Raw genomic sequence first — 22,970 nt, forward strand, 5'->3', positions numbered from 1 at the left:
AGCCTTTTCCAGGGTCAGGACAGAAAATCCTCACTTGGAACAACCTAAACTAATCTGCTTCTAAATCTGCACTTACATTTCCTTGTTTGACAAGATGAGAGATCCTTCTTTTTTGGCCAGGAAACAAGGTAGTTAAATTATCTTCTGTCTTTTCTTCATTTGCTTCCTCTTTGGATGGCTGGAAAACAAAAGAACAGGAGAACAGACTTGAAGATCCCTTACAAGAAGGAGATGTGGGAAGTCTCCTTTTGGGTTAACCTTGCAGAGGACAGGTGGGAACACGTGGCCAGCTGCTGGGCCAGTGACAAGAACCTTCCAGAAGCCACCAAGGAACAGCAGCAGGACATTCCCACCCCAGCAGCAGCTCCATGAGCTGGCATGGGGCAGGATCAGCCTTACCTGGCACAGGAGCCTTGACCAGCCCTCCCCTGGCAGCCACTCACACTCCTCACCTCCCATGGCATTTTCAGAGTCCAGGGGGTTTAGGGTGGATTGGTTTTTAAGAAGTTGGGAACTGACTCATTCTGCCCTGGGCAGGTGCTGACACCTGCTCAACACCAAACCACGGTGCCCTCACCCCACATTTAGGGAAATATTTTCAGCAGGTTCAGCCACAGCTGTCACTGCAGGGAGACTCTGGTGACACAGCTCAGCTCACATCCAGAAACACAGCAGGAGGCAGAAGCACCTCTCCAGCCAAAGCTGCTCCGAGCTGACACCTCAGAGCTGCTCCTGGACAAGGAGAACCACTTGGAAATCTGCTTGAAATTTGACTCAGTTGTTAATTGATAGAAACTTGTGAAGTGTTTTGTTTCTTAGAACTCCAGCTGCTCTCCAGACAATCTTGTTTTCAGTTTCTCAAAACAGCTCCTGGCAAAACTCTGCCATGAGCCTGACAGTCTCTGAAATTCAGCAGCAGAGCCAAGGCTGGATTTAGGGATGAGCTCAGGCAGCACTCGGGACAAGCCTGTATTCATCACCACAAGGGGCACCCTGACTCACCTGGCTCCCCAGGAACCCCAGGGTTTGGTAATTCACTTACACCCCTAATAAACTCTCACAGTGCAATTCTGCCAGGCAGAAAAGCACTGCACTGCCACATGCAGCTCCTGCAATCACAGAATCCTGCAACATCCTGGGCTGGAAGGGACCCTCAGGGATCATCAGTGCAGCCCCATCCCTGCCCAGGCACCCCAAGAACCCCACCCTGAGCAGCCCTGGCAGCTCCTGGAGCTCTGGCAGCCTTGGCACCATTCCCTGGGGAGCCTGGGCAGTGCCCAGCAGCCTGGGGGGGAAGAGCCTTGCCCTGAGCTCCATGCCAAGGCCTGGCACATTACTGAACCCAAACAACACAGGGTTGTGCTGGTTTTGCAGAGCTTGGTGTTTGGTATTGGAGGGATGCACAGAGGTGGCTTCTGATGCACAGAGAAGCTGCTGGAAGCTTCCACCATGTCCAGCAGAGCCAATCCCTGATGGCTCTGAAGATGGACATGCTGCTGGTCAAGGCTGGGCCAATTAGAGGAGATGGTAACACTTCTGTGATAACAGATTTAAAGAAGAAAATCAAAATAAAGTGAGGCATGCAGTTTTAATTCCAGCTAAAGAAGAGGAGGTGAGAACATGTGAGGGAAACAACATGGAGACCCCAAGGTGAGTGGAGAAGGAGGGGCAGGAGGTGCTCCAGGCACCAGAGCTGAGATTCCTCTGCAGGCTGTGGTGATGACCATGGTGAAACAGCTGTGCCCCTGCAGCCCCTGGGGATCCATAGGGATGCAGAGATCCACCCACAGCCTGTGGGACCCATGGGGGATGCAGAGATCCACCCACAGCCTGTGGGGATCCATAGGGATGCAGGGATCCACCATAGCCCCTGGGGATCCATAGGGATGCAGAGATCCACCCACAGCCTGTGGGACCCATGGGGGATGCAGAGATCCACCCACAGCCTGTGGGGATCCATAGGGATGCAGAGATCCACCCACAGCCTGTGGGACCCATGGGGGATGCAGAGATCCACCCACAGCCTGTGGGGATCCATAGGGATGCAGGGATCCACCCACAGCCCCTGGGGATCCATAGGGATGCAGAGATCCACCCACAGCCTGTGGGGATCCATAGGGATGCAGAGATCCACCCATAGCCCCTGGGGACCCATGGGGGATGCAGAGATCCACCCACAGCCTGTGGGGATCCATAGGGATGCAGAGATCCACCCACAGCCTGTGGGGATCCATAGGGATGCAGAGATCCACCCATAGCCCCTGGGGACCCATGGGGGATGCAGAGATCCATGGAGGATGCAGAGATCCATTCTCAGCCCATGGGGCTCCATGGAGGATGCATAAATCCACTTTCAGCCCATGGAGATCCAAAGAGGATGCAGAAATCCGTGGGGGATGCAGAGATCCACCCACAGCCCATGGGTGAGGTGCCCATGCTGGGTGGATGCCTGGAGGGGGCTGTGATCCAGTGGGAGACCCAGTGGAGAGAGAGGGGCCCCACTTCCAGACTGGAACAGCCTGGCCTTGGAGCACTGCACCCATGCCACAGCAGTTTGGGGGGCTGTGTGCCCATGGAAGGGACCCTCATTGCAGCAGTTTTGGGGGCTGTGTGCCCATGGAAGGGACCCTCATTGCAGCAGTTTTGGGGGCTGTGTGCCCATGGAAGGGACCCTCATTGCAGCAGTTTTGGGGGGCTGTGTGTCTATGGAAGGGACCCTCATTGCAGCAGTTTTTGGGGGATCTGTGTGCCCATGGAAGGGCTTTGTGCCCATGGTTGGGACTCTCATTGCAGCAGTTCTGGGGGGCTCTGTGCCCATGGAAGGGCTTTGTGCCCATGGAAGGGCTGTGTGCCCCTGGAAGGGACTCTCGTTGCAGCAGTTTTGGGGGGCTCTGTGCCCACGGAAGGGCTGTGTGCCCACGGAAGGGACCCTCATTGCAGCAATTTTGGGGGGCTGTGTGTCTGTGGAAGGGACCCTCATTGCAGCAGTTCTGGGGGGCTCTGTGCCCATGGAAGGGCTTTGTGCCCATAGAAGGGACTCTCATTGCAGCAGTTCTGGGGGGCTGTGTGCCCATGGAAGGGCTGTGTGCCCATGGAAGGGACTCACACTGCAGCAGTTCTGGGGGGCTTTGTGCCCATGGTTGGGACTCTCATTGCAGCAGTTCTGGGGGGCTCTGTGCCCATGGTTGGGACTCTCATTGCAGCAGTTCTGGGGGGCTCTGTGCCCATGGAAGGGCTGTGTGCCCACGGAAGGGACTCTCATTGCAGCAGTTCTGGGGGGCTGTGTGCCCATGGAAGGGACTCTCATTGCAGCAGTTTTGGGGGGCTCTGTGCCCATGGAAGGGACTCTCATTGCAGCAGTTTTGGGGGGCTGTGTGCCCATGGAAGGGCTGTGTGCCCATGGAAGGGACTCTCATTGCAGCAGTTTTGGGGGGCTGTGTGCCCATGGAAGGGCTGTGTGCCCATGGAAGGGACTCACACTGCAGCAGTTCTGGGGGGCTGTGTGCCCACAGAAGGGACTCTCATTGCAGCAGTTTTGGGGGGCTGTGTGCCCATGGAAGGGCTGTGTGCCCATGGAAGGGACTCACACTGCAGCAGGTGTGGCAGGGCTGCTGCTCCTGGGAGTGGCCCCACATTGGAGAAGTTCATGGAGAGCTCTCTCCCCCCTTGGAGGGACCCCACAGTCTCACAGGGGTCCTCTCCCAGAGCAGTGGAAGAAAATCTCACTGATGAACTGACCAAACCCCCATGGCCTCTCTCCCTGCACTGTCAGTGGGAAGGAAGGAGGGGCTGGGGTGGAAAAAGCTGTTTTAAGGGCTTCTTTTACTTCTCATTATATTCTGATTTTGTTAGCAATAAACTCACTTTGTACCTCTAAGTTGAGCCCTTGGAGTATTCTCTTCTGGTCAACTCATGAACCCTTGGTTTGAATTTTTTCTCTCCTCTGTGCAGCTGTAGCAGGGGAGGGCAAGTGAGTGACTTCCATGGGTGCCTGGTGTTTGGCCAGTGTCAAACCACAATGGGTCCATCTAGGAAATCACTCCACAAGCAAAAACAATGCCCCATGACCAATCCCACCCACAGACACCCATCTCCCAGAGAAGGATCCCTGTGCTGCAGTGAGCCTCCTTCCCCAAGGAGCAGGAAACCAAACCTCAGCACAGAGATGCAAAGGAGCCACAGCTGCTGACAGCTGAGTTTTGTCACTCCAGGCCACAATTAACTGATTGCTGTGAGTGGCAGCCCCTGGTTCAGCACTTTCTGAATTCACTGATCAGAAATTCCTGCTACAGATTATGCACCCTTCAATTATTTTTTTGTTATGGAAATACTGTCTTTTAGTTCTCCTTAGTCTGAAGCCCCTGGCACCACTGGAAGAAATTTTACCTTCCATTTCTTGCTTGCACCACCCACAAGGTATCCAGAGATCCCGAGGAACTACCTGTAGTATGCATTTAGAATAGGAAAGATGAATTTGGGGAGTCTCCAAAGTGTCTGACAAATACTGGACTTACTTGCACCAACACCCTGTCCAGGTTCTACCTCCCCCCATGTTCCTTAAACTCTGCTGCAACAGGAAGGCAGTGCCCAGGCTGGTGACCTTAGATTGGCTTTGAAACCCCCAAACTCACTCCCTGCAGCCTTTTCTCCAGCCATCCACACCCCCAGGGTTCCCAGGCCAGATGGAGACAGAAGTAATTGATAATCTGAAAGCTGAAAGCCTTCCACACAAGAGGGGACTGAACTCTTGCATTTCACAGCAGCTTTGAATCCAACAGGTAAATTCAGGAGCAAACACTTCCAGGCACTCAGTCACAACAAGGAAGGGATTCTTCCAACACATGGAGTCTCCCTCTTCAGCCACTTGAGATAAGCAGCACCACTAAACCAAACCAGAATCCTCCCACCTTTGGAGGGGAGAGAACCAACACCTCCAACCCAGCATTACCTGTTTGCCCAGCCTTCCCTTGTCTTCAGTTTTCACATCTTTAGATTCATTAAAGATCCTGAGACACTCCTCCATGGGATCTGACTCAAAGTCCACATCTTTCTCAAGGATGGAATAATCAATGTCATCAGATGTAGAGGAAGATGAGGAGGACTTGGACAACTTGGAGCGCTTTGCTTTCTTTGTCCTGTCCCTGTCACTGTCAGAGGCTGAGCCAGAGTCAGCCCCATCCAAGTCTGAGCTCACATCAAGCAATGAGGAGGACAAAGGCCGGCCTTTGTCATCCTCATCTCCACTCTCATCCCCAAACAGGTCCACGTGACTCAAACTCTGCTGCTTCCGACCCTTCTTGGGGTCTCCCTGTCCTGCACAAGTGACCTTGTCCTTCTTTCTCTCCAGGGAGCTCTTGGGCCCTTTCTCCTTGTTTTTAGGACCAGAACTTTCCTTGCCATTTTTCACATCAGCTGTTTTGCTCTGAGGATCCTTCTTGCTGCTCCCCACTTTCTCTGTGCCCTTGGTGACACCTTCGCTCTTGCTTTTCCCTGAACTGCTGGTGCTGGACTTGGATTTTTCTTTCTTACACCCATCCACTTTTTCTGACTTCTGTTTTTCAGGTTTTTTCAAGTTCCCATCTGTTTTCACTTTGACGCTTTTGTCTTTGCAGTTTTTCTCTTCGTTCTTGGTTTTTAATTTTTCTTCTTTCTTGAGCACTTTGTCTTTGTCTGCATTTTTATTTTTCTCCTTCTTCCCAGCCTCACTGAGGCCTGCTGCTTTACTAACATCGGTTTTCTTCTTTTTTGTTTTGTCTTTGGAGTCTTTGTTTTTATTTTCAATTTCCTTGTTGTTCTTACCAGAACACAACTTCGCTGCCTTTGAGTTCTTGTCTGATGAGTTCTTGGCAAGGTTTTTCTGTGAATTTGGAAGGTCCTCCCTGTGCTGTGCTGCTTCTTTGCTCCCCTGGGAAGCAGAGCTTTCCACTTTTGAGCTCTGCTCTTTGCTGGAGGACTCGTTTGACTCACTCTCAGAACCAGCTTTTGAGGGTGAACTACCAGAAGCTGTTTTATATTCCACCTCAGCCTCATCTTCAGAGGAGGAGAACCTGGCCAACACCTCATCATCATCAGGATCTTCACAGAGCTTCTTCCTTGATGGAGAGTAGGAGTCCTCATAATCAGAGGCCCTGTCCCTTTTGGACCCCTTGGTTGTGCCTTTGCCCAACAGCCTGGCAGAGTAATTGGAAAGGGGGTCATATTCCAAGTCTGTGGAAGGCTTGGAGTCATCAATCACGTATTTGTTGTTAGTGACAGTGCTGCTGTATTTTTTATTCTGCACCACAGCCTTGGGGACGTACTCCAGGGAGCTGCCTTTGGAGCGGGAGGAATCCAAAGTGTATTTACTGGAGCAGCCAGCAGCAGCCAGAGGAGTGGGGTTGTAGTCTGAGTTATTAGTGAAGTTGTAGCTCCCTGGATTGTACTCCAAGGAGGCAAAGGAATCATTCTGAGGCCCAGCAGCTGTCACAGGTGTGTTTGAAATGAGTGAGGAGCCCTCTGAAGCACCAAACTCCTTCGTGGTTTCCAGCAGCTCCTCGTACTTCTTCTGCTCCCTCTCCACTTCGTTCTTCACTGCCTCAATGGCCTTGTTGACCAGCTCCAGCTCCAGAATTCCAGGTGTGACATCTGTAATGTCAGCCAGAAAGCCATCCTCCACCTCCAGAGAGGGCCTGGGCAGCTCGGGGTTGTAGGGATCATAGCCTCGCTCTGGAAAGGGAAAAAAAAATCATTTACTGCCAGCAATTCAAGTAAAATTTAAAATGAGGTCTTTTTAGGGTCTGCTCTGATCAAACCCCAACACTGAATGACACAACCAAAACCAGTGTCTCTTGCACCACAGAATAAATAAACATAGGATACCAAAAGCCACCAGTGATGTTCTCTGGTCTAGACTAAACCAGACTGTAAAACTTACTCCCAGGACTAAAGATTTGTTAACAAGTGCTTTTAAGACTCATGGAAAAGCTCTATAAATTAAATATTCTTCAGGGCACCAAAGAATAATCACTCTATCAGGCCCAAGGGGAGCTGACTGTGCTCAGAACGATCTGCTAAATTCAATGAAGCCACCAAGGAGGAAAGAGGAGAAGTGAGAAACTGTGGATTAGGTTCTCACTTCCCAGTGCCAACACCCAATGCTCACCTCCAGTATTCCTCAAGGCTCCGTGATTCTCATGGCAGCTGCAGGAAAACCACTCTGATCTGAACTGACAAACTGAGAGCTGCTGGCAGGAAGGAAAAACTACAACAGGCAACACAACACAACCACTGAGAGCATCCACCAAGAACACTGAACACCCACAGCATCTCCCTTTTCCACATTCCCCTTTCCAGAAAAGTCCCTTTGATGGCCTCTCTTCCACATGCAGCCTGGACAAGAGGAGGCTCCAGGGACACCTCAGAGCCCCTGGCAGGGCCTGAAGGGGCTCCAGGAGAGCTGCAGAGGGACTGGGGACAAGGCCTGCAGGGACAGGAGCCAGGCAATGGCTCCCAGTGCCAGAGGGCAGGGCTGGATGGGATCTTGGCAATCAGGAATTGTGGAATCCATCCCTGGAATGGATTTCCCAGAGCAGCTGGGGCTGCCCCTGCATCCCTGGCAGTGCCCAAGGCCAGGCTGGACAGGGCTGGGAGCAGCCTGGCACAGTGGGAGGTGTCCCTGCCATGGCAGGGGTGGCACTGGGTGGGCTTGAACAAACCATAACCCACAAACCATTCTGGGATTGTGTGGAATTCTTTCAATGCCCAGCTGTGGCTCAGGGTGCTCCCAGGTGTGGCTGTGGCTGCAGGGGCCAGGGAGGAGCTGCCTCTGCCTGGGGAGCTCCTGTGCTGAGCTGAGCTGAGCTGAGCAGGCAGAGGGGGCAGTGCCACTGTGTTTGTGTCCCCAGTGGAAGGACACGACTGCAGTGAGGATGCCAGAGCCTGCATGAAGATGTGGAAGATCAGAGAGGATGGCCCTGCATCCCTGGCAGTGCCCAAGGCCAGGCTGGAGGGGGCTTGGAGCACCCTGGCATTGAGGAAGGTGTCCCTGCCCATGGTGGGGGTGGCACTGGATGATTTTTAAAGTCTCTCCCAACCCACATCCTTCCAGGACTCAATGACAGAAGCCTCAGGAACATTAACAGCTGCTTTTTGACTTTGAGCTGTTTTTAATCCTTGTTTTATCACAGCATCTCTAGGTGCTGACATTCCAGAGGAGCTTTTTGTTCTCTGCTACAAGGACAGTACAAAACTGGCTCTCCAACATGGATATGCATAAGAACCAAATAAAAAGCAAACAGAAAATTTAAAAAATCTCATGTCTAAGAGGGATGAGAGAATTTCTCATAACAGTCAGAAACAGGGTTAAAAGAGCTGTTTCTATCATTCTCATAAGACTGAGGGATTTGGGGTTTTTTGGGGGGAGGCAGGGGTAGGTTTGGGGTTTTTTAGAGACAATACATAAATGCAAAGCTTCCTTTGGCAACAGGAAAAGGATCTGTCTAGTGGTTGGCATAACTGGCCCCCAAGGAAGCAGAATGAAAGAGGCTGGGTTAAAATAAAGGCAGCAGTTTGAGAAAATACTTTTCATCCCTTTGGGTTTGCAAGGTTTTTTCCCAAATCAATTAGCTCCTGATTGAACAGGGACTCTGGGCAATGGCAGTGTGATGTCACCCCCTTCCACAGGCCTGCCTGAGCCCTGCTCAGAGCCACCAACGTGGGGAAAGAGGAACAAGGTGCTACTTCTGCAGCCAGTTCTCCTCCAGCTATGGCAGAGAGCTGTAATGATGACACCAAGAGTCTTCCCAAAGCCAAGGTGTGCTCCTCCCTGGGACACAGGGAGGGAGCAGGTGTCAGACCAGGGACAGAGCAATTCCTGGTTAGAAACCTTGAAGAAATGCAGGTAACAAGGCAAAAATATGAACAAACCCATATGCAAACAGCAGCAGCATCAAGGCAAGGCTATGTAGAGATTATCAGAGTTGTTAGGGACAAAATCAGCCTAAGAAGTGAGAAGGAGCAGACAGCTCATGTGTGACCATGGGGTGAAACATCAGCTCCACACTGGCAGAAAGCACCAGTGCACTGAAGCCTGCAGGAGTCAGCCACTACCCTCTAAATCTGGACTGAGACCTAAAATGCAGCACAAATATTTGAAGGGAACAGCTGAAAGGCTGATAATTCATGCAGGGCTAAATATCAGATGGCCTGCAAACAGAGAACTCAGAGTCTGGATCTAGAGACTTGCCAAAAAAAAAGCAACAAACCCTAACTAAACAAAAGCCATCTTGTACATGCAGAAAACCAAACTATTTTAAACATATCAGGATCAGGGCAAGCAGGAGGCAAGCCCAGCACAGACATGGTGGCTGCTGCTTATCTCTAGCACAAAACTCCTGGCACATTTTCTGTGTCTGGAATGATGAAAACACACATTATAACCTCAGGACATGCCACAGGCTGTGAGACAGGGCAGGGAAAGAGCTCTGTGCAAGTGTGGGGGAGGCCTGATGGATTCTCCAGCACTGCTGATCAAAGGCTGCCTGCCCATGAAAGACTTGGGTAAGAGGCTCCAGGATGCCCATCAGCACCATCCCCTCTGGCCACGAGGCATCTGCAGAGAATGCAGCAGAAACACGGCAGGAGGGGTTTAATTTATGCAAAAAAATATATACAAAAAATATATTTATATATATGTTTTTAAATATATTTTTGTATAAATGTTATAATAGATATAAATATATATTTTATATATATAACATTTTATATATATTATAACATTAATACAAAAATATATATAAATAGAAATGTATATTTATATAGGAGTATATTTATTTATATTTGTATTTAGATGAATATAAATATATATAAATATTATTCATATAAATATATAAACATAAATATAGTCTTATATAAATATATAAAGATATGTATTTATCTATATATAAATATAGATAATTTATGCTATATATATTATAAAATGTACATCTATATAATTTATATAAATTATATATTTATATAAATTATATATTTATATAAACTGTATATTTATATTTTAGTATAGTTGTGAAATATTTATATTTTAGTATAGTTGTGAAATATTTATATTTTAAAAATTATGTTTACATGCATATATTATATTATATGTTTTATATGTTTATTTATAGTTCTATATTTATAGATTTATTTTATATCCTTTTTGTATCTATTTATATGTATACATATATGATGAGGCATTAGCACACAAGTCTCCAAACCACCATTTGAAATGGTTCAACCTGCCATTTGAAATCAGCTTTTCAGCTGCCAAACCACACTCCCAGGAACCAGCAAAGGGAAGGATCCTGCCCTGGGAGCTGACCTCAAAGGAGTCTGCTTCACGTTGTCTTTTATTCCTCTTCCCTTCACTAAGCTGGGCACTCAGGGGGTGCAGGATGAGCTGCACTGGGGCTGCTGCTCTGCTGCAGCAGGAGGACTGAGGCACTCCTAGTGAAGGAACTCATTTTGGAGGGGTGGAGAGCAGAATCTGCTCTGACCCCTGGGAATCACGAGATAATGAGACTTGAGATGCCAACTCCTGGCAGGATTGTGAACTAAAAACACTTTTCAAAGTACAAACTATTTTAATAAATTATTGTATCTCAGATACATGAGAAACAAAAGGTGAGGTTACCATCAATATTCTAGAAAACAAGTTATTAATATTAAACAAGTTGTTGATATTAATATTATTAATATATCATTAAGAATTATATCTGTTATATTAATAGAGACACAGAGGTCTCTATGCAGACCATTATATTTAACCCAGAGCTGCTTTAGAACACACCCAACTGAGCTGTGCTTAAATCAGCCATTGCAGCACAGAAAATATAGAAACACAGAACAAGATTCTACCTAAAAAACCAGGCTGATGGGTTTTTTCCCTGGTTACTGTCAGGATGATTGAGGGACACGAGGCTTCAGTTCCAAGGTGGAGCTGGATTATTACAAAGCTTCTCTGAGCCAGACTCCTCACTGGTCCTTCTAGTTTGGGCAACAGGCAAGGGCAGTAAACAAGGCTGACATTAAAGAAGAGTGGGAGGACAAGGTCACCTGTGTGAAGGTAAAACTTATTTTACAGTGAATCATTCCAGAGAAAAGTCTTTCTTTCTTTTGTCCAGGCCTACCACAGCACATAGCTGAGATGCTTTAATTACAGAAAAGCCCAAATGTGTCACAGGTGAGCTGTAATGATCATGCAAACGTGCAGGTTTTGGAAAAGGACTCCAGCTCTTGAATGCATGTGGGAAACAGAATCCCAGACTGGTTTGGGTTGGAAGGGACCTTAAAGCTCATCCAGTGCCACCCCTGCCATGGGCAGGGACACCTCCCACTGTCCCAGGCTGCTCCCAGCCCTGTCCAACCCTGGGCACTTCCAGGGATGCAGGGGCAGCCACAGCTGCTCTGGACAACTGGATGACAACTGCTTCTCCCAGATCCAACAGAGCTACTCAGCTGCTGCTGCTGCCAGCCAAAAAGGCTGCAAGAATTAGAAACTTTCAAATTTACAGCAATTAGGAATTCCAAACAAAAGGTTTTGCTGGCCAAGCTGCAGAGGGACCAGCACGGGTCAAAAGACATTGAACATTTCTTGTAGTGAACCCACAAGAAGGACACTGAGGGGCTGGGGGTGTCCAGGGGAGAGAACAGAGATGGGAAGGGGCTGGAGCACCAGGAGAGGCTCAGGGAGCTGGGAAGGGGCTCAGCCTGGAGCAAAGGAGGCTCAGGGGGCCCTTGTGGCTCTGCACAGCTCCTGACAGGAGGGGACAGCTGGGCTGTGCTCCAGGGAACAGGGACAGGAGCAGAGGGAATGGCCTCAGGCTGGGCCAGGGGAGGTTAAATTGGATATTGAGAACATTTCTTCACAGGAAGAGTTGTCAGACATTGGCACAGGCTGCCAGGGAACTGCTGGAGTCCCTGTCCCTGCAAGTGCTCAAAAATGGTGTGCATGTGGCACCTGGGGCCATGGTTTAGTGGCTGGGCTGACTGCTGGACAATGATCTTAGAGCTCTTTTTGATTTTCAAGCCCTGCTGCTGCAGGCACCCATTGCCCTGGGTCACCTGCAGCTGGCAACAAAAGGGGAATTCATGTGGAGGTGGGGAAGGTGAAAGCTGTTTGGAGACTCTTTGGAAAAGGAAGGAATAAAGGCATTTTTATTTCACGTCATCGGAACAGCTTTGTTGGCTTAAGAGCTCGCTGTGTTTACAGTGCCAGCACTCAGCAAAGGGACAACCCCTGTGATTGCAGAAAAATTATCACCACTGGAAAATCATTCTGAGCTTTGCATTTAACACTTCACAGAAGGGAGAGTGGTGCCTCAAGAACAGAATGTTTCAGAGAGGTTTTACCAGCAGCCTGAGTTCTGCTACTCTTCAGAATTCAAGAGCACACAAGAAATGGCAGGTTTTGGCACAGAGCTCATTCACCAGGACCCAAAGCAAATTTCCAACAATTAATTTAACAATAATATGCAACCACTTGGAAATAATTAACACTGAGATTTAAAATAGTACATTTCAAATAATCATCCAGAGGAAATGGGTTAGGAGGGCAGCAAAGGGGAGCTAAGAAAAATGTTTCTTCAACTTCAACCCTAGTCCAAGGATTTGTTTTGCTCCTTTTTTGTGTTTTTCAAAAGTAAATCTAATTATAAAATTAAGTGTTAAAAGCAGAGATAACCCTATGTTGGTCAAGGAACACCAGGAAGCAAGGTTTGAGAGGCATTAGAGGCAGAAGAATCCCTGTGCACTTCTTGGATTTGTTCCTCCAGGGGAGGTATTTAATGCCACAGCCTCAAAGTACATCATGAACCTCTACAGTCATTTCTCTAATGGAAAAAAGGATGCTAATATGAGAAAAGAAAGTCTGATATTAGCAAGACTGAAAAACTGTCTGAACAGTCATCTCTCACTCCAAGGTATTTTTAGCCCTGCTGGGTTCCAGCAGGGCAGTGCTGGTTTCCCCAGATGTTGTGGCCAATGGGGCCACCTGTCCCCAAGGGCTGAACCCCAGGGTCACACTGAGGGACAAGAGCAGCCAGACCCCAGCTCTGCACTGCACCCTGAGCTGCCTGCTCAGCTCAGCCACCCCAGACTGAGGGCAGGCAGTGCCATGAGAGAAATCAGGGAATGGTTTGGGTTGGGAGGGCCCTCAGAGCCCATCTCATTCCTGGACACCTCCCACTGTCCCAGGCTGCTCCCAGCCCTGTCCAGCCTGGCCTTGGGCACTGCCAGGGATCCAGGGGCAGCCCCAGCTGCTCTGGGCACCCTGTGCCAGGGCCTGCCCACCCTGCCAGGGAACAATTCCTGATTGCCAAGATCCCATCCAGCCCTGCCCTCTGGCACTGGGAGCCATTGCCTGGCTCCTGTCCCTCCTCACTGGAGTCGTGTCCTTCCACTGGGGACACAAACACAGTGGCACTGCCCCCTCTGCCTGCTCAGCTCAGCTCAGCTCAGCACAGGAGCTCCCCAGGCAGAGGCAGCTCCTCCCTGGCCCCTGCAGCCACAGCCACACCTGGGAGCACCCTGAGCCACAGCTGGGCATTGAAAGAATTCCACACAATCCCAGAATGGTTTGTGGGTTATGGTTTGTTCAAGCCCACCCAGTGCCACCCCTGCCATGGCAGGGACACCTCCCACTGCCCCAGGCTGCTCCCAGCCCTGTCCAGCCTGGCCTTGGGCACTGCCAGGGATGCAGGGGCAGCCCCAGCTGCTCTGGGCACCCTGTGCCAGGGCCTGCCCACCCTCACAGGGAACAATTCCTGATTGCCAAGATCCCATCCAGCCCTGCCCTCTGGCACTGGGAGCCATTGCCTGGCTCCTGTCCCTGCAGGCCTTGTCCCCAGTCCTGATCTCAAGACAGAGACCTGCCCAAGGGGGTTCATTCAGCCAGAGCACCTCCAGAGGGTCCTTCCAAAGCTGGAAGTGTTATCAGGGAACAACTCAGCAGGAAACTCATCAGGGCACATCCCACCAAGCAGCTCAGACAGAAACAACCTGGGATGCAGCACCCACCTCCTCAATTTATTCAAGGCAACGCAACTTTGGGCATGTGATAGATGAGTAATGCAATATTTGACTCTTACAATTAAAAGGCAAATATCCTGTATATGTATTAAGAGAAGTTTATAGATTTATAGTTGTGTTTTACCCCCCTTGTGCTGTTATCAGGGGTGGCCTGGGTTTGGGACATTTGGGAGGGTGGGATTGTTACTATGGCAGCACCTGACCTCCAATCAGGAATTAAGAAGTGAACTCCACCACTGGACAGCAAAGGAGCCAATGGACAGAACTTTGGGAGGGGCTAAAGGGTTAAAAGGGAAAATCTCCATTGTGTGGGTGAGCACATGGTGGGAAAAATCCTCTGCTGCAGGTGCTGTAATATTTTCTCTATTCAGTCTTCTGTTGTATTTTTGATAAGGTTTTAATAAACCTTTTACATTTTTGGAAGTATCACTTCTCACAGGCACTTTTGTCTCTGGTGCAGCAAAACAAGAATCTGAAAGGTCCTCAAGCCACTGAGCATGGCAGCTTCACCCTCTTGGTGGCCTCACAGGGAGTCCCCAAAGACTCCTGGGGCTGTCACTGCCTCACCCAGCAACACCCCCTCAATCCAGGGATGCAAAAGCCAGGACAGGATGACCTGGCCCACACCAACCCATCGCTGCCATCCCTCCATGCCCAGGATCACTGCCAGTCCCACCCACTCTGCTGGAGAACAGCATCAAGGTCTGCGAGACATTTTCCTCAGAGGAAATCACACCACTGACATATTGCTCCCATAACTTAGGAAAAATGTGAGAATCCCAACTGGCTGGATTGGCCAGGACAGGCAGAGGACAAAGACTGGCACCCAAAATACACCCTGACCCCACAGCCTGTCATGCACAGGCTGGAAGGAGTCTCACTGTTTGAAAATCTGGATATTCAGTGTTTGGGTTATTTGGAGATCTTTCTATTCTCCCTCTCATTTTAGCAATAAAGTTACTCTTCAAAATACAGAAGTTTAAATTCTGTTTGGGGAAAAAAAAACCCAAAACAAACTTAACAGAGACTTGGTTTTTCCCTCTGAGAAAAAGCCCAGAAACCATTTCCACATCTCCTGTGTAATAAAACTAAGGATCTACTCAAAAATACAATTAGCAGAGCAAGTCTTCTTTTCAAAGAAAAAGAAAAATTAAATATTTCAAGTATTCTGGTGACTTCTCTCCATTCAACTTCACCTTGAAAACCTACTCCAACCAGCACAGTCACAAGCAGCAACACTGACCAGTCCTTTAATTTTCCAGCCTTTTTCTGGCATGCTGTAGATAAGTTATCTTCTCAACACCTGTCTGATTCTTTAACTAGTGTGGGGGAAAAATTCCTGCTTGAGACAAGGAAAAAAACCCACAAAGCCCAAAACTCAACTATTTCAACTTAGTCACGACTGAACATTTGGAAAACAAAGTTGAAAGCTAAAGAAAAACACCTTTCAAGGAGTATTATATTATATTATATTAAAAACACTTTAGTTGTGATGTATGAAAAGCTAAAAGCAAAACTTCAACTGTTTTTAAAACCTGTCTGGCTTTAAACAATTCAAAAGCTGGAATTAAAACTCTGCAGCTCCTTTAGGTCTCGGACACCTGCAGCTCCACAGCCAATTTGAACCACAGAACCCAACACCCCAGCACAAACCTCTCTTCAATAAAAATCCAAAATCCACAGGGGAAAGAAAACCCTTGTAAACCAGACCCTCCAAAGCCAATGTGGGCTTTCTGCACAGCACACATATTCCAGAGGCAGGTGACACTCAGGTCCCTGCTCAATGAATGGCCACCACGTGAAACCTCCCTGGAGAAGTCGCTTCTCTGTAGCTGCTCCTTCCCAGCCGCACCCCCCAAACCTCCACCTCACCCCGCAGGACGCCAAAAACTTCAGAAAGAGTTACCTGAGCTGCCGGGGCTCGACAAACACTGCAGGTATTTGTTCATGCTGGAGCTGCCCCGGCCCGGGCAGGCGGCAGCACGCGGTGCGCGAATGCTGACACAGCACTTTGTGGGCACCGGGGCAGGACCAGCCCCGGGCCCGCCTTCGCCCTCCGGTGCTCCCGGCCCGGCGCGGTCCAGAGCGTCTGCAAGGGCTGCCCGAGCCCCTTCCTCTTTCCTAGAGCTGCTGCCCTCACCTTGGGGGAGTTTCTGACCTCCTCCTCCTCCTCTTCCTCCTCTCCCCACTCCCCACCTGCGGCTGCTTTCAGCTTGGTCTGAGCTCCACACCTTGTGCGCAGCAGCTCCGCAAACATCCACCCCCGGCCGTGCCGAGCCAAACCCGCAGCTCTGCAGCCCCCGGGCCAGCAGGGCAGGAGGTGGCACGGCTGGGACACAGCCTGGGGAGGAGGTGACACGGCTGGGACACAGCCTGGGCAGGAGGTGGCACGGCTGGGACACAGCCCGGGGAGGAGGTGACACGGCAGGGACACAGCCTGGGCAGGAGGTGGCACGGCTGGGACACAGCCCGGGGAGGAGGTGGCAGGGCTGGGACACAGCCTGGGCCAGCAGGGGACGAGGTGGCACGGCTGGGACACAGCCTGGGGAGGAGATGACACGGCAGGGACACAGCCTGGGCCAGCAGGGGAAGAGGTGGCAGGGCAGGGACACAGCCTGGGCCAGCAGGGGAAGGGGTGGCAGGGCAGGGACACAGCCCGGGGAGGAGGTGGCACGGCAGGGACACAGCCTGGGGAGGAGGTGGCACGGCTGGGACACAGCCTGGGCCAGCAGGGGAAGGGGTGGCAGGGCAGGGACACAGCCTGGGGAGGAGGTGACAGCGGTGGGACACAGCCTGGGCCAGTAGGACAGGAGGTGGCACGGCTGGGACACAGCCTGGGGAGGAGGTGACACGGCAGGGACACAGCCTGGGCAGGAGGTGGCAGCGCTGGGACACAGCCTGGGCCAGCAGGGGAAGAGGTGGCAGGGAAGGGACACAGCCTGGGCAGGAGGTGGCAGCGCTGGGACACAGCCTGGGGAGGAGGTGGCACGGCTGGGACACAGCCTGGGCCAGCAGGGGAAGAGATGGCACGGCTGGGACACAGCCTGGGCCAGCAGGACAGGAGGTGGCACGGCTGGGACACAGCCCGGGGAGGAGGTGGCACGGCTGGGACACAGCCTGGGCCAGCAGGACAGGAGGTGGCAGGGCAGGGACACAGCCCAGGGAGGAGGTGACACGGCAGGGACACAGCCCGGGGAGGAGGTGACACGGCAGGGACACAGCCCGGGGAGGAGGTGACACGGCAGGGACACAGCCTGGGCCAGCAGGACAGGAGGTGACACGGCAGGGACACAGCCTGGCCCTGCCCGTCGCTGCCTCCCCAGCCCACGGGAGCCCCCAGGCGCCTCCGCCCCGCGCAGCGCACGGAGCTCGCTCCGGGAAGCGCTGCATTAGTGAATTGTGCTTCCCGCTGGAGCGGCGGGGCTTGGCTGGAGATTAAAAACGTAAATTAGAGGAAGTGTTCAAATGTCAGGGATGAGAGGAGGTTTTCAATGCCGGGATTGCACACACAGGGCGGCTGCTGGGCGGGCGGAGAGGAGCCGGGGACTCACCAGCACTGGCACAACTCCAGCTGTGCCAAACCCTAAATCCTGCTGGCTTGATGGAGATCTGCTCCTCCCTCCTGCTTTTCACACATCCGGAGCCCCACGTGGGGAGACTTGGATTTTTAGGGGGGAATATCCCCAGAGCCACAGAAAACCCAAATATGGGAAGTGTCCTGTGAGGCCACACTGAAGTCCCAGCACAAAGGGCACCTGCACCTGCCCACCCACAGGAACGCCCCAACCAGGGAAATCACCACAAATCTCAAACTGCTGAAAAGACACATCCCGACCTCACCACCAACTGGTTCTTCACTCTTCATTTCAAAACTTGGTTAAAAATAAAATCCACTGGTGTGCATTTTGGTAATTATTCTCCTAAACACTGATGGGGGGGGGGAAGCAGAATTGATGCCCCCTCCCAGTTCATGGACTGGAGCACCCAACGCTGAACACCTGCTTTGCTGTGTCAGTGAAATGATACTGAAAACACTTGGGCTTCCACTTCTGCTGTAGCAAATACAGTAATAAAATCTCTCTGTTGAGATGATCGTGCACAATATCAGTTCCAGGAAGGAAAATGCATTGGGAAAGATGTTTTGTCATCCCTTCTACAACACAGCATGAACATGGCCTGCAATGTGAGTCACACAAATCCCAACCTGTGCCAAGGCTGCTGCCACAAACAGGCACAGCCCCTCAGCAGTGCTGTGTGAGGAACCTGGCCCTGTCTTGAGTAAGGGGCAATTAAAGCTGGGTTTTAACTATTAAAGAACCTCTTTAGGTTTTACCAAGTATCACAGAACCATAGAACATCCTCAGTTGGAAAGGACCCACAGGGATCATGGATCCCAGCCCCTGTCCCTGCACAGCCACCCCAAGAACCCCACCCTGAGCAGCCCTGGCAGCTCCTGGAGCTCTGGCAGCCTTGGCACCATTCCCTGGGGAGCCTGGGCAGTGCCCAGCAGCCTTGGGGGGATCATCCTGGTCACAGCCATCCTCTGTGGCTGCTTTTGGGCAGAAGAAGGGAGAAGTGAATGCCTCCCTGCACCAGTGACAGGATCCAGGGATAAAGCTGGGGAGATAAGCCCAAGGATTTCTCCACACTTGACTTGAGCCCAGTAGTGTTGCAGCAGCTCACTGGGTCAATCACACAGAGGAGCAAACTCTGTCCCTGACACCTTCCACAGATTTGATCCAGGTCTAACCAGCAAAGCTTTGTACACCCAGATAGAAAAAATCCACACAGCCAGAAAACTGCTCCACAAGCTTTGGACCACATCAGAAAACTGCTGAGCAGCTCAGTGCCCTTCACTGCAGAACAAAATACTTCAGGCAAGGTGCTGAAAGCCTGGCTGGCTCTTCCCATCCCACAAGAACACAAGGATCAGGACCTGAGGGAGTGGCTGGAGCTGGGCCAGGCCTTGGCATGGAGCTCAGGGCAAGGCTCTTCCCCCCCAGGCTGCTGGGCACTGCCCAGGCTCCCCAGGGAATGGTGCCAAGGCTGCCAGAGCTCCAGGAGCTCCCAGGGCTGCTCAGGGTGGGGTTCTTGGGGTGGCTGGGCAGGGACAGGGGTTGGATTTGATGACCCCTGTGGGTCCTTTCCAGCTCTGCACATTCCAGGATTCTGTGATCAATGCAGACAAAAGAGCTCAGAGCTCCAGACCTGGAAGCAGCTTTCTGCTCTGGGTTCAAAAACATCCACGTCCAAAACACCCCCAGACAGCATCAAACCAGCAAACCAGGGCTGCCTACCTTAAGATATTTATGAAGAGCTGTATTATGCCTCTTTTATGTTTTTCAGCATACTCAGGACCTTGACTTTAAAGAGAGACCTATTTTTCCCCTCTACAGCTCTTGAAAAGACGCTTTTAGGACTGAAGGCAGCTCTTCCCTCCTCCTTACAGCGCACGCTTTCAAAGCACTTCACACACATTCAATAATCTTTTCATCCTGCTCTGAAGCAGGTGGGTTTTAGTCGTCTCAGAGATGGAAAAAGCACTTCAGCCAAGTCAGGATGAGAATTTGCAATCTCCAGATTCCCAGTCCTGGACAAAAAGCCCATCAGCCTCAGCTCAGCACAGGATTTTCACAATCCTCCAAGGCACCCACATTCTGTTACCACACAGGCAATCCCTGCAAAAAAACCACTGGAATAGATTTCCCACACCAAGCATTCCATGTTTCAGACTCCAGCTCAAATGTGCCCCTCTCTCAACATGTTTGTATTTATGGACCTGCTTCTGGATGGGAGGGGAAGGGGAAGGGGAAGGGGAAGGGAACTCCTGACAATCCAGCAGCAGTCAGGGAAAACTCAATCCTGCTCCTCCAGACCTCCAAGGGGCATGGAGGGCTCTGCACCACTGTCCCCCAGGGCCTGGGAGCACTCTAGCAACGTGTGTGAAAAACAGGGATCATTTATGAACACCTGAACCTTGGGAAGCCTGGAGCAGTGAGGGTGGGCAAAAAAAAGGGGGGGAACAGTGCTGCATCCCACTAATTCCTCTTTCCACATCCTCTCTGCTCCACCTGGCACATGTGCACGTCCCCCCCCTCCCACAACCTGCCAGGGCCAGCTCCACTTGCAGTTTTCAAAAGCTCCTTTCAAAGCTATGAAATTGCACCAAGAGTTTTGGGGTTCCTGCCAATCCTTTGGTGAGCCTCAAACATCAAAGCCAGCCCCAGCCTCAAATCAATATGCTTAGCAGGCTGCTCCTTTAGATGTTATCCTTTTTTTCTAGGCACCATCCCAGAAAACACCAATCTGTGCTGCAGCTCTTGGTGTAGAAACCCACCTGCCTTGGCAAAAAAAAATGACATTTTTAAAGCTTCTCTATCGAGTGATGTGATTAAATAGGTCAGACCTGGCCACGTGCATGGTTAGGAGGCTACTTCAAAACAAGACAGGCAGTTCCCCTGGCAGGGAGCAAGCCCTGGGGGATGAGAAGCTGCTCCCAGAAGATGGTTGCCTGGTTCTGGCTGAGCTACTACACCCTCTAGTGTAAATCCTCCAGATCCTTCCAGGCCAGGAGCCTCGGGCAGGCAGGGAATGAGAGGAGCACTTCAACCAGAATCCTTCCCTGCAAGCTGAGCCAAGCACTGCAAAATAACTGCAGAAGTGTCTCCCTGCTCCTACAGGAATCAGGAACATTTTGTGACCTGCTGGAGTCTGTTCTAAAAGCCTGAGATTGCAGCAGGTCCATTGCTCATTTCCCATTTCTCGATTGGAATCACAGAATCCCAGAATGGTTTGGGTGGGAAGGGACCTCAGAGCCCATCCAGAGCCACCCCTGCCATGGTAGGGACACCTCCCACTGTCCCAGGCTGCTCCAAGCCTTGTCCTGCCAGGGATCCAGGGCCATCCTCTCTGATCTTCCACACCATCAGCTCCTTGCAGGCTCTGGCATCCTCACTGGAGTCGTGTCCTTCCACTGGGGACACAAACACAGTGGCACTGCCCCCTCTGCCTGCTCAGCTCAGCTCAGCTCAGCACAGGAGCTCCCCAGGCAGAGGCAGCTCCTCCCTGGCCCCTGCAGCCACAGCCACACCTGGGAGCACCCTGAGCCACAGCTGGGCATTGAAAGAATTCCACACAATCCCAGAATGGTTTGTGGGTTATGGTTTGTTCAAGCCCACCCAGTGCCACCCCTGCCATGGCAGGGACACCTCCCACTGTCCCAGGCTGCTCCCAGCCCTGTCCAGCCTGGCCTTGGGCACTGCCAGGGATGCAGGGGCAGCCACAGCTGCTCTGGGCACCCTGTGCCAGGGCCTGCCCACCCTCACAGGGAACAATTCCTGATTGCCAAGATCCCATCCAGCCCTGCCCTCTGGCACTGGGAGCCATTGCCTGGCTCCTGTCCCTGCAGGCCTTGTCCCCAGTCCCTCTGCAGCTCTCCTGGAGCCCCTTCAGGCCCTGCCAGGGGCTCTGGGGTGTCCCTGGAGCCTTCTCTTGTCCAGGTGAGCACCCCCACTGTGCCAGGCTGGCTCCAGAGCAGAGGGGCTCCAGCCCTTGCAGCATCTCCGTGCCTCCTCTGGCCTGGCTCCAGCAGCTCCACGTCCTCCTGCTGCTGGTGCCCAGCTCTGCAGGTGGGAGCCAACACAGAACCAACATTAAAAAATGTCTGGAGGCAAACCCTGAGCTGAGACAGAACTCACAGCTCCCTGTTATGCCAGCTGTGCCATGTGCTGCATGCCAAGAGTTTGGGAAAGAGGCAGGAACAGGCTCTGAGCTGCCTGCAGGGAGCAGTGCCTGGAGCTCAGCCTCGTCATCCTGCTTCTTTCAAAGTGACAGAACCTTCCCCTGGGAAACCAGGCCCACAGTGGGGCTCTTCTTTGCCAAAAAAACTCTTCTAAGTGCTGTAGATTTGGTTGGATAGTAAGAAAATATAGAAATTATATAGATTCTATATAAGAATTTCTATTAAGAAACAAGAATAGAATAGAATATTAAGACTATAAGAATAAGAATTTCTAATAAGAAATTCTACAAGAAATTCCATAAGAGATTCCACAAGAGATTCCACAAGAGATTCCATAAGAGATTCCATAAGAGATTCCATAAGAGATTCTATGAGAAATTCTATGAGAAATTCTATGAGAAATTCTATGAGAAATTCTATGAGAAATTCTATGAGAAATTCAGAATACAGAGAATATAGACTATATAGAATACAGAATATATAGAATATAGAGTTAAGAAAACATATTTTTTTCATAGAAAAAGTTGTCAAGCACTGGAAGGGGCTGCTCAGGGCATTGGTGGAGTCCCCATCCCTGGAAGTGTCCAAACAATGTGTGGATGTGGCTCTAGAGGACAGGGGTTGGTGGTGACCACAATGGCTGAAGGTTGGATTTGATGACCTTGGAAGGCTTTTCCAACCTTAACAATTCCATGATTGAAAGGAAACTCTTACTCCCCAAAGCTCAGGCTGCTTCTCCTGTGTCTGACACGCCCAGGCCAAGCCTAGCAAGGCACTGGGGTATTTTTTTCTTGTCCTTCACACTCAGCTCACACCAACACTTCCAGCCAGCTCTGGGAGCCTCACACACTTCCCAGGGGCACACAGAGGTTTTCCCTTCCCCACTTCCACCTCCAAGCACAGCAGTACCTTGTGCAGGCCAAAATGAGCAATTCCAGTTCCAAAACTGACATTCAGATATTTAAAGATGTGCAGGAACAGCACACTGAAAGGTAATTATAACATCATCTAAAGAATCATCCTAAAGCATTCTAGGGAGCTTTTAAAATTCAAAAGAATTTTAAAATTGGAAAAAAGACTTTGTCTTTCTAACAATTATCTGCCTGTGACAGCCCTGAGAATGCTTCTTTTATTTTAAACTAAACTAGTATTGGTGGTAAGCTGGCCTGGTAACCAGGAGACATCA

The 22,970-nt window shown here is 50.9% G+C and overlaps 1 protein-coding gene across 1 annotated transcript in view; it reads right to left on the reverse strand.

Annotated features, from left to right (window-relative positions):
- The window catches only part of REXO1 (RNA exonuclease 1 homolog), a 50,642-nt gene that overhangs the window by 26,244 nt on the left and 1,428 nt on the right, over window positions 1–22,970 (reverse strand). The window contains exons 2-3 of the mRNA XM_066566312.1: window positions 4,949–6,705; window positions 77–178 (exon numbers count right to left, since the gene is read on the reverse strand). Of these exons, the coding sequence (XP_066422409.1) occupies window positions 77–178; window positions 4,949–6,705 (1,859 nt within the window). The remainder of the gene's footprint in view (window positions 1–76; window positions 179–4,948; window positions 6,706–22,970) is intronic.

The sequence above is a fragment of the Molothrus aeneus genome, chromosome 27 (assembly GCF_037042795.1).
Source record: "Molothrus aeneus isolate 106 chromosome 27, BPBGC_Maene_1.0, whole genome shotgun sequence".
In the NCBI taxonomy this organism is placed as follows: domain Eukaryota; kingdom Metazoa; phylum Chordata; class Aves; order Passeriformes; family Icteridae; genus Molothrus; species Molothrus aeneus.